General features: G+C 50.1%; 1 protein-coding gene across 1 annotated transcript; it reads right to left on the bottom strand.

The window, feature by feature from the left end:
- Nucleotides 1-437: 437 nt before the first annotated feature.
- EDB91DRAFT_1352545 (kinase-like domain-containing protein) lies at nucleotides 438-2,446 on the bottom strand (the record flags this gene model as incomplete). Its single annotated transcript, XM_041326160.1, has 8 exons — nucleotides 438-803; nucleotides 851-1,069; nucleotides 1,120-1,190; nucleotides 1,239-1,269; nucleotides 1,330-1,566; nucleotides 1,622-1,987; nucleotides 2,045-2,208; nucleotides 2,260-2,446. 8 exons carry the CDS (start codon nucleotides 2,444-2,446, stop codon nucleotides 588-590), a joined length of 1,491 nt encoding a protein of 496 aa, XP_041168398.1. The 3' UTR covers nucleotides 438-587.
- Between the last annotated feature and the right edge of the window lie 9,317 nt (nucleotides 2,447-11,763).

Below are 11,763 nucleotides of genomic sequence, written 5' to 3' on the forward strand. Positions count from 1 at the left end.
AGAACGCCACCCAATTGAACATAGAAACTCACTCCACCAAATCTCAGATTACCTTTGACTAGTGATCAACCCTGAGTCTGACAATGACCTACCTTCTACCCCTCATGCCATAGTGAGCCGGTAAAATTCCGATAGTGCGCAATATTTAATTGGATGCTCAGCTCAAATTCGAGCAACAACAAACACACGAGCTCGAGTATTCACTCAGAAGTGTGCCTTTTGCGTAGTTCTTTGTGTGTTGCACGAATGTTGCACGAAGATATTATATCTGACCGAGGCGAGTGCGATGTCCGTGTCGTTCCGTGAGCATCAGTTACATGATGAATGGTCCGAATACCATAATTCCTCTCTAACGCTCACATTGCGGAGGAGAATGCGACGCATTAACCTACCAAAACTGCCACGATCCAGGACACAGACACAGACGCAGCGAGCAGGAGTGCACGATCGGTATGATTGAGGGACCTCAGCGCTCAAGGCGCCCATCAACAGATTAGGCTACATGTGAGTAAGTAATACATATTATTACACATTTGTCCTGTGGCTGCTACGGTGACGGGCATATAAAATAATAAATTATATCAGACTCAATCGTACCTAGCGAGCTCGCTTTCAACAAATTGAAGGGCTTCCCGGGCAGAAGGCCGGTCGGTGGGTGTCTTACACCAGCAACGGGTCATAAAATCCCATTGCTCGTCGGTGACACGATCTGGACGAGGATGTGTTTGCCCCTCAAAGATCAATTTACCCATGATTGCAGCTTCACGGTTCAAGTGGGGCCAAGGGACGTTTCCAGTCAGGACCTACAGGACAAGTTAGTAGGCTGCATTAGCAAGAGGGAACGACTTACTTGGAGCGTGATGCTACCGAAGGAGTAAATGTCGCTCTGAGTGGTGATTGCAGAGCCTGATTCTTCCAGAGAAAGAAGTTCAGGAGCTGCCCATCTCAGTGCTCCTGGATGACGACTCATTTTCATCAGGTACGTCATGCCGGGCAATTTGGTTAAAGTTCCCGAAAGGCCAAAATCAGCAAGATATGCAGTTCGATCGCTACCAATCAGGACATTGTTCTGGAAGTCGATCATTAGTATCATGGATTGGAATAAATGAGGATCCTTACACCAGTGAGATCTCCGTGGACAACTGGATTGGAGTACGTATGTCCGTCTACAGTGAAACTGAACGTATGAACTGAGGGAGTCATTAACTCTCGCTATGTGGATGCCGGCATTCACTCACGATAGTCGAGGCCAGCGGCTACGCCACGGAGCTTGGGTACGGTACGATGAGCTCGACGGCGCAAACCGGGGAACGAACTTGAAGTTCTCACCAGAAGCAGACGATCACGCAGTGTGAGCGTCTTGTTGTCGTTGAGGAACGACGTCAGAGTGTCGTTGACTATCCACGGAGCAACCAAAGCCACAGAGGGGCCGAACTCCCCAGTAGTACCCATGAACTTCAAGATATTAGAGTGTTGCAACCTCTTCCAAATCCCGAGTTCTCTCCGTAATACGAATACCACCATCTCAGTATTGAAAATTTGCGGTCTCATTGCTTTGACGGCGACCTGCAGGTAAGTGATACGTCAGTACACGTGGGGGAACTGTAACATCCACACAAACCTGTATGTCGCCGTCCGGCCCGTGGTACATACATTTGTAAATATTTCCGTATGTACCGCCAGAAACGGGATCTTGGTCGCATCGGGTGATGAGCCCAGTCAAGTCTGGGATGAGAATTGGAGGGATAGGTTGAGTGGAGGGAATGACATTAGGAGTGGTAGGTGGGGGGGATTGTCTATTTATGACAGGTCCAGCAAGTCCACCTCTGATTTGTTGCGGTGCAACGGCGGCTTCCATCGTCTGATGCCTGAAACGTTCGATAGTACTTCGTAGTAAGCTATGCATGCTCTTTAGAGCGGAGGGATCAATTATGACCAGGTTCGACCTTGTTGAATAACTGGCCCTTTGATGTGCCACCAACGAGACCTGGAAAGAAGACAAGCTTAACACGACAAAATGCACGCACGCATAAAGGACACTCACGGTTGCGACAAGATTGCGGATCATATTATCCGATCTCAAAACAATCCAGTACATTGGTAGCTTGACATCAAGGTCCTCGGTCATCTTGTGAAGCTGCTCCAGTAGCTGGTCGTACTCCATTCGCTGGTCGGCTGACAATGCGTGGGGTGGCATCGTCGGCGGTTCTGCGCAAAGGATAAGAATCTGCGGCGACAATATATGACGGGATGACCTACTTGCTGAGTAAATTCGTTTCAGATTCTGGATCAGGTCTACTGCGTGTGCGAGCTGCTCCTCAGTTGGCGGTAGAGTGGGTCCTGACTGGATGGTGGGCTTCTTGGGCATACCCAGTCGCTCATCCGGGACCACAGGATCTGCGCTTCGCCGACCTGCCGTCGAATGAGCGTCGACTCCTGGATTCATTCCAAGACTTGAAGTAGAACGGGCTGACTGCGGCTCAAGTTGCTGGGGTGGTCTAAGTCCATTCTGGGGCAAATGTTCCCTCCCAGGTATCACATATGGGCGATGACGATGTTGCGTTGCCCGACGGGGAGAACGATGCAATGCACCAGGTGTAAGGCTGAGGTGAGTTCTAAGGGGAATCGAAAGGATCGATCGAGGAAGGTAGGAAATTGTGATAGAGGATGGTAGCGAGTTGACTAGAGATCAAACGATGATGCAGACAGAGACGTTTTTGACTTTGACGGAATGTTCGGACGGCTGCGAGAATACGGATCACTGAGAGGGAGTTGATTCACTAATTAAACGAGAATTACATGTAACTTTTTATACAGCGGGAGAATGGACAAAGCGCTATCAAAGCGCGAGTAGCGAGAAGAAAGGCAAAGCGAGACGTGAAAGGTGTGGCGTAGGTACAAAGAATAATTGGGAACGTGTGGTGATGGCGATAAGGACAAAGGCTAAACGTGAATTGATGTAAATATGGACAGAAAAGGAAATAGAAGAGAAGGCAGTGCGTGATATGTCACAGTCGTTGAAGGGTTGATTGAAGCGAGCTTTCATCGTTAAAGGCGCAGCCTTTCTTACACCTCCCCCCAACTAGAAATATCAACTGTCCCAGTTGATCCTCAAACAACTATTCGTGCTCTGGGGCAGTGCCGACGAGGTTATCTGGATTAAGGAACTGTGTGACTTCGAGTGTTGTCAAGGATCGAGGGTGATAGGGAATGATCCGGAATGCGGCGAATCTGAGACGTGAGACCGCACCGTCAAGTTCGGCGAGTAGGTAGGAGCCACCAGCAGCACGGGAGACGACTACCATAGGTCCGAAATACCGCGGTTTACACTTGGCGTTTGACGCAGCTTCAATCTTCTTGTTGAGAACCAGCACTAGCGCACCGGGTTGGAAATCATAGTCACGTATGGCATGGGCAAATCATCGTTCGAAGTCTGCGACAGATGTGAACCGGGCCTTGAGAATGCGTTTGTGGATGACGGCTAAATCGTCTTCGCGTTTCATAAGCTGACGAGCACAAGCCGCGATCAAGTCCTCGGTGGACTGAGGGGATGCGATATCGGGGAGCATGAAGGTGGCCTCAGTAATATCAAAGGGGAGCAGAGGCTCGACCCCATGAGCCATGAAGTAGGGAGAGTGACCGGTGGCTTTGCGAGTCGTAACACGGTCGGCCCAGAAGATGTGAGGTGCAACTGTTGGCCATCGAGTGATGTCGCTTTCGCAAGCCTTGACAAGCGAATCACGGATGGTACGATGCGAGCGTTCGACAATCCCATTTGCGCGTGAGTTGTAAGCCGAGATACGGATATGGTTAATATGGTACGTTTTCACGAGCCAGTCTAGTGCTGCGATAAACGGGGTTCCGTTATCAGTGACGATCTCTTCAACCGCGCCCCATCTGCAGAGAACTTCTTCGAATAGGAAGGCCCCAAGTGTCCGACCAGTTTCAGACCTGAGCATTCGGAATTCTGGCCACGCACTGAGGGAGCATCGAGCTTGGACGATGTAGGAGTATCCGTGTGAGGTTGGCATATGCATGGAGTCCGTGTAGGCTTTATGGAATAAGGATGCTGGTGTGGCGACAGTGGGAGGGATGATGACTTTTTCTACCGAACGCAGTTGACATTGATGACAGGTCTTGAGGTACCATGCAAGATCTTTATCTAATGTCGGCCACCAAAAGCGGTCCGCAGTTGCGCGACGAGTAGGGTAAAAACCCTTGTGGCCAAGACGGTCGTGAGTCTCGTGCAAGATGCGAGTGCGGTCGGGGCCGAAAAGAACAATCTGATGGCGTCCTGCTGGATCCTTGTGCCAGAGACGATTGCCGTGGACGAAATATCGGGCTGCCTGCTTGCGGATCTGAAGAGACTGGGTGTTGGAGATGTTGGAAGGAAGCGTGAGGGTTTCAAGGTATCTCTGTATAGCGTGTAGGTTGTTGTTGCGAGCGCGGGAAGCATCATCAGAAGGGATATCAAGATCAGATGTATGCGAGGTTTCTGCGAATTGCAGTACTGTTGCACGGCTCATCACTTCTAGATACCCGTCATCCAAATCTTTTGCGATCCATAGGCCGCAACCCAATAGCTCATCAATCCATTCTTCAACGTCTTCGGTGCCTTCGTTATCTTCTTTGTCGTCTTCTGGTGCGTGTCTTCTGCGAGATAATCCGTCTGGTCCTTGATGCTTCGAGCCAGGTATGTGCTTGAGAGTGAAGTCGAACATGAGGATGCCGGCGATCCAGCGATTCATGGCGGCGTTGGGCTGAATATCAGGATTGTTAAGCATGCCTTTGATGTATTTAGCGTCCACTTCAACGGTAAGCTTTTTGACGCCTATGAGCCAGACTTTGGCGGCTTTGAGTGCACGGAACAGGCCATATAGTTCGATCTTCGCTTGTGAATAGCGTGCCTCGCGCTCATTCCAGGTGATGGATCCGAACCGGGAGGGACAACATCGGCCACTGTCGTCGAGCTGCAAGAGGATCCATCCGCAAGCAATGTAGGACGAGTCTACTGCAAGTATGACTTCCCGGTTAGATGTGTAATCAATAGGTCTGATGGCAGGAGAGTTGACGATGGCGAGCTTCAGCTGGTCCATGGCGGCTTGAGCATCTTGAGTCCAGTCAAAAGGAACATTGTCACGTGTCAAGTTGGTGAGGGGACTGGCGAGCCGAGCATAATCTTTGATCCAATTCCGCACTGTACCTGTGGTGCCCAGAAAACCACGAACTTCTGTTTTTGAGGTGCATGATGGCCAGTGCATAATTTTGGAGACTTTGGACTCGTCGGGGATTCGGCCATTGTAAGTGCAACATTGTCCGACAACTATAACTTCTGGGACGCAAATGAAGAGCTTCTTTGCTGATACGGTGGCACCTGCGTGTTTGAGGCGGTGGAGAACCCGGTTCGCATCTAAACAATGTTCCCAGACGAAGCGCTGTATGAGCTTGCTGTTGGGGGATAGTTCGTAAGTGCCGTCAGGAAGTTCATATCGAGTACGAGGGCCCAGAACATTGACGTCATCTTGAAAATTTGGTGCGATCTCGATCTCAGCCTGTAAGATGAATGCTACATCGTTTTGGAAAACCGCAGGTGAGTCCGTCCAGCCTTGAGGCAGAACTGTGAGGCGATAGGTACCAAGAGGAGTCTGGAACGTGGTGATGTCACGTGATTCCTCTGCAAGGGCTTGGTGATCGAAGCCAACAAACAAGTCCATCATTGAGTATATAGAGCGTCCAGCGCACTGCTCTGCAAAATGCTCAACATAAGGCATGGTGGCTGCGTCCTTGACGGTTACGGAGTTAAGCTGTTGTAAGTCATGAACAATGCGGACGGCTCCACTCTTCTTCGCTACACAAAACCAGCGGGACTGATATGAAGAGTTTGATGGTTCGTAGACCCCTGAAGCTATCTTAGATTGGATGAGCTTGATGACTTCGTCCTTAATGCCTGGTGGAATGGGAGGCTGACGATGGGCCCATGGAGTGTGTTCAACAGTCGGGATGATGACGGGTGGAAAATACTCGTCTCTGAACCTCCCTTTTTCTGATTCATCCCATGCAAGTGCCGTCTCATTGTTCATGAGAATGTGGGCCACTAACTTCTGTTCTTCCGGCCAGAGAAAGTCATTAGAGAATACTCCGAGTTTGTTCATTCGTTCTTGTGTGAGGCGTGTGCCAGGTACGAAGTCCGGGGGTGTTGGCGAAACTGAAGGAAGAGAAAGGAGGGGGTCCTCCGGAATGTGACGGATAATGCGGGCATGGCTGGGCATGGTAGTTGCCACTGGTCGGACTTTGTTGGCGACTTTCTTGTAGGTGAACACGTGTCTTTCCTCGTCGTATTCAAAGGAGTCTTGAAGTAGAAGCTCAGTAAATGAGGTAGGCGTGAGACCGTGAACAGGCGGCTGTTGGAAGGGTCGTTGGGCGAGAGCAGACGAGAGAGGCGTATTGTTGACAGAGGCATGAAGGGCTGGTGCTGGTGCTATGCAGAAGGCATTAGAGGTTACTGAGAATGATCCAGGCTGGGGCCACGGGCGTGGTGATGTCTCGCAGGTGCGGGTGTTACTGTGGTCGAGTGGATCGTGGATTGTAATGAGTACCGCATCGTTAGTTTCTTCCTTTGACAATTTAACAAGACACTGCCACGGTCGTCCAAGAAGAAGCCTGTAAGGTGCGTCAGGTACTACATATGCATGTGCCCATGTCTTGATTCCTGCTACGTCGATTTCTAACATTTCCAAGCATCCTTTCATGTCCTGCGATCCTCCGTTGGTGGTTTGCATTCGCATGCGAATACGGTCGTTCAGAGGTGCATTCGTCTTCTTCCAGGTATCTTCACGGATGACAACAATTTCCGATCCTTCGTCGAGTAGGCCCATCTCAGAGTGGACGCCATTGATTGTGACGCGTAGTTCGTGAAGGGGAGTAGCATGTTCGACTTGAAGAGGTGCAACGGCCAGGGCTGAGGCAATTGCATTGGCTGACATAGCCGAGGGAGGACTTGGTATGCGCTGAGTACGACAGTGATCCACAGCCTCGCGTCTAAGATCGGGACTGATGGCGAGTAGGTTGGAGATGGTGAGGTTCGGTACCACCATGTTGAGAATGTTCTGATAGACGCGTTGGGTGGCCTCAGGTGACGCTGCCTTGGATTCGTAAGTGTACGCCGGGGTCTTCTGAGCTAGTTGATTCTCAATTGGCTTGGGGGGTTCTGGGGTGCATTTCACTGGATTCGCGGGTAGAGTGGGCAGGGTGGCTGGAGTTTTATCTTTAATCGATGGGGTAGAAGGAGGTGCTTTGGCCTTCGAACGGGTGACAGCTAAAACATCAGCAGATTCTTCATCTTCAGCATCCTCGGCGGTGACAATGACAGCATGGTTTTCGATGACAGGTTCGCACTGAAGGAAGTATGTTTCCAAGATGAAGGCGGCAGTGGTAGCAGGTGCGGCAGAGACGTTGCGTCGAGCATTATCTGTCGGCGTCGTGAGGTTCGCGCCAGTGGCCGGAGTCGATGGAACTGCCGGGGTCATAGCATAATGTTCATCGATAGCTTGCTGAATGGTTGCATTGCCGTTCCGTCGAATGCGAGAGTGGTCCGTGTGCAGGAAGTAGTTATTCTCCCGAATAACGCGGCCAGTGCGAAGGTATTCAGTAGCAGTAGGACAGTTATGGATGAGATGCGGTAATCCACAGAAAAAACACGTTACGTCTCCTTGGGGCGCATACGGACGGTTTCCAGGAGCGTACTGAGGAGGTCCCTGGCCTTGTTGACGTGCTCGCGGGGGAGTCCAAGCTTGTGCGGCAGCTGGAGCTAGGCAAACAAGACGGGTGTAACAACCCGAGTAAGCAATATCTGTGATATCGAGTGAGTGCATTTTTCTCGCGAGATCTTCGACTTCATCCATCGTGGATTTCTGAGGAGTACTGACCGTAGGTGTGAAGGAGACTTTCCTGGTTTGGACCTCCCGCGGTGCTTCACGAGTGCGCTGATCGTCTTCATCGTCTGAGTCTATTAAGATCTGACGAGGGGCTTTAGGTCTAGCTGAAGAGGTGGACGAGCGCCCGTCACGGATAGTGCGGAGACGGTTGGCAATAGGGTTGTTCAGATCAGCATCAAATGCCTCGTCGGAGAAGACGAATCTTCCAGCTTCCAAAACTTTTTCGAAATCAGTTGCTTCATTCCGGGAATAGTTTGGATCCTTGAGCTCTAAGCGCCGGTCAATTGCCCGACGGGTCGAAGTTGGGAGACCTTGCCAGAAATACTGGTCTCGTTCGCGAACAGATATCTTTTTGTTGGTGACGAGCCACACGGCAACAGGGCGAAATTGACGGTAATATTGGAGTAGCTCCGTTTCAGTGGTAATGTCAGAGCCTTCGTGATTGATGACGACGCATTCAAGGTCACGGATGGAGTAGCGCAAGCCTTTCTCCGCTCCTGGATACTGAGCTAAGATATTCTTTTGAAAGGCATCAAAGTCCCGGGTCTCGTAGCCAGTAAGGGTCACCCAGAAGCGTTTAGTAGGCTGATCTACATATCGGACAAGGCACTTGCACTTCTCGGTGTCCGTGAGGTTGCAGGAGGTTGCAAGGTCGTCAAAGAGCTCAAAGAATTCAAGGAGTTCGGCCGTTTCGCCGTTGAAGATAGGTGCCTTACTGGAATTCGGTCCTGGCATTGCATTGATTCCTTTAGAGATAGTAGACATGACGGGTGCCGGGTTTGGGGAGACGGTATGTGAAGGAGGTGCTTTGAGGAGGGGTTGCGGGAGGGTGGGGAAGACCACAGGTTTGAGTGTGAAAGTTGGTCGGATGGGTTCAATACTGGGCGTGAAGGCGAAAGACTTGGCTTGTGGAGCAAGGCTCAACACGGTGTTTTCGGTGAAAGGTGTGAGAGGAGAGACGAGCTGGGAAGTCGGCTCTATTTCTTCGGTGCTGAAGCGGCAACGGATCGGTGAGTGGAATACTGGTTCAGGAGTTTTAACGGATGACGAGTCCTCGGCTCGGGTTGCAGAACGGGTGGCGTGCTTCTTGGTCGGTATGGGAATGTGGGATCGTTTTGGAGCCAGGTTATGAGGCGGGGTGGTGCACTCGAGACGAATCTGCGCGTTGGGGTGGTAGTACTTTGAAATGGTTGGGTATGAAGGTCAAAATAGACCAACTATCTAAAGAATAATCAGAGGATCAAGGAAGATCGATGGATTACTCAGAGGGTGCAAGAGGTATCGATATTGATTCCCCTCGCGGTGGGCTCCAAATATGTAAGGCTGAGGTGAGTTCTAAGGGGAATCGAAAGGATCGATCGAGGAAGGTAGGAAATTGTGATAGAGGATGGTAGCGAGTTGACTAGAGATCAAACGATGATGCAGACAGAGACGTTTTTGACTTTGACGGAATGTTCGGACGGCTGCGAGAATACGGATCACTGAGAGGGAGTTGATTCACTAATTAAACGAGAATTACATGTAACTTTTTATACAGCGGGAGAATGGACAAAGCGCTATCAAAGCGCGAGTAGCGAGAAGAAAGGCAAAGCGAGACGTGAAAGGTGTGGCGTAGGTACAAAGAATAATTGGGAACGTGTGGTGATGGCGATAAGGACAAAGGCTAAACGTGAATTGATGTAAATATGGACAGAAAAGGAAATAGAAGAGAAGGCAGTGCGTGATATGTCACAGTCGTTGAAGGGTTGATTGAAGCAAGCTTTCATCGTTAAAGGTGCAGCCTTTCTTACACAGGATTGGTCATAGTGGAAGGACGAGATGTGGGCAGAGGCATAGCCTGATCACCGTTGAATGTGCGCTATGAGGTGCTAGGGAAGTCGTTGCCTGAGACTGGTTCTGATATTATCGACTCGAGCTGGAAAATTATCGGAACTGCGGGCAGCTGAGGACAACATGAGATCAAGCAGTACAGCACAGCCACCTTTGAGAAGTAACACTGGTCGAACTTTCCAGAGACATTTTGGTTCAAAATATTGAAGTGTCGCCTCGACGTACTTCGAAGCATGATCAAGGTCACAAAAACACTTTCTAAAAGTTTCTAAACCGCAGACCGGAGATGTTGTGAGCTGGCGGGTAAACCTAGGTACAACACAGTCGCGGAGTTTAAAATATTTACATGTTTGAACGCGATGTGAATCTTGGGGCCTACCCAAGCCTGCTCCCCTATCAGATATTATTCTAGAACTGGATGTTTTTGATGGCGGCACGACTTTAGAACCATCCACTACAGCATGACTTGGCAAGTTGTTGGACCGTTTTTACTCCACTCCGGAACCTAACCGTCATGATCATATCTCCGCAGTGCCCGCATCCTCTGTATCACTCTTCCCTCCTGCACAGTCCTGCACTCATAACATATGCCCTCGTCGACACCTCCGCTCTTAATCATTCACCATCGTTCCTTACGTACGTACTGCCTCACACCGCCGCCGATCTGCCGCTGCCAGTGATCCTGCAGACCACCAGCACGTACAACTGTACGCGAGATCCACTGGACATGTCACACGGCGCATGTTTGTCCATGACGACTCGAGCCCATGCGCACATTTCTATACTACCTTGGCACAGTTCCCAATTTACCGAAATCATCTTCCTTACCCCTGAACTCACCACCAAACTTATGGCAAACCAGTATTCGACTGGCAGGACAGATCTGGGAAGCACGCGACTACCGGCGAGTAGTTAACCCGCAGGATGCACGGAAACGGTGCACATTCGATCATCCCAGCCATCTCTTACACTCTAAACCACGGGAATGAACCTGTCAAATGTTTGGTCGATAAGGTTACTCTGTCCAAGGAGCTGGTGAGGGCGAGTCTGACTTACATTTGTAACGTAGTCAGCGAATTAAAATCATCCACCGTCCATCCAGCCTTAAGGAATATCGATGCTCTGCGGGCACCGTCTGTGGTTGTCACGGGAACGTAGTACCATTGCGGTCCATGACGGATTGCCGGCATAAGATCGTAGAAGAGATGTTCATGCCAACCTTCGAAAAGATGACTCTTTTTGGGGAACTGCGCTCGTGACTCAATAATACATGCGCAAAAATTAATGGAATGGTGACAATCGAGTCCCGCGGAATCCATCTGTGTCGATTGCGTGAAGATGATCCGAATTAATTTTCGATGCACACAATTGATTCCCCGTCTCAGTGTCAATATGCGACACCCTTGCCGTGCGTTCTAGCGTGCCACAAAATTCTAGTATTGAAGTGCGAGCCTCACAGCTCAGAGGTCAAAGCTCACACATGGCGCAGAAGAAACAATAAGAGGCAATGAATGACCTATCAAAACCGTCATGATTGCCCCAAAATGCAGTGAGCAGGTACCGTTGTTAGAGGACCCCTCTGAACCGTTGGAGGTGATTTAATACTTTCAATCTAATTGGGAGCTCTGCGCGCCATTCCGCACCAACGGATGCACGATACATGAAATGCAGTATTGATGTGTCCTTTGACCGTTACGGTACTGGGTACGTATATGAACTAATGAATTACAGCACTGGCTCAATCGTATCGAGTGCGCTTTCGAAGAATTCAAGTGCTTCCTTAGCAGAAGGCCGATCAACAGGTGTCTTTGACCAGCAACGGGTCATAAAATTCCAGTACCCGTCGGTGACACAAGCGTCATCTGGACGAGGTTGTATTTCCCCTGCGGTCACTTTTGAGCAGATTACGAAATCATTTCTCAAGTGACGCCAAGGGATGACTCCCGTCAGAACCTGCACGAAGTATGTGGTAAGCTGCATTAGCAAAAGGAACAAGGAA

Source organism: Suillus paluster (genome assembly GCF_016628075.1).
Source record: "Suillus paluster strain FC165 chromosome Unknown EDB91scaffold_558, whole genome shotgun sequence".
In the NCBI taxonomy this organism is placed as follows: Eukaryota; Fungi; Basidiomycota; class Agaricomycetes; order Boletales; family Suillaceae; genus Suillus; species Suillus paluster.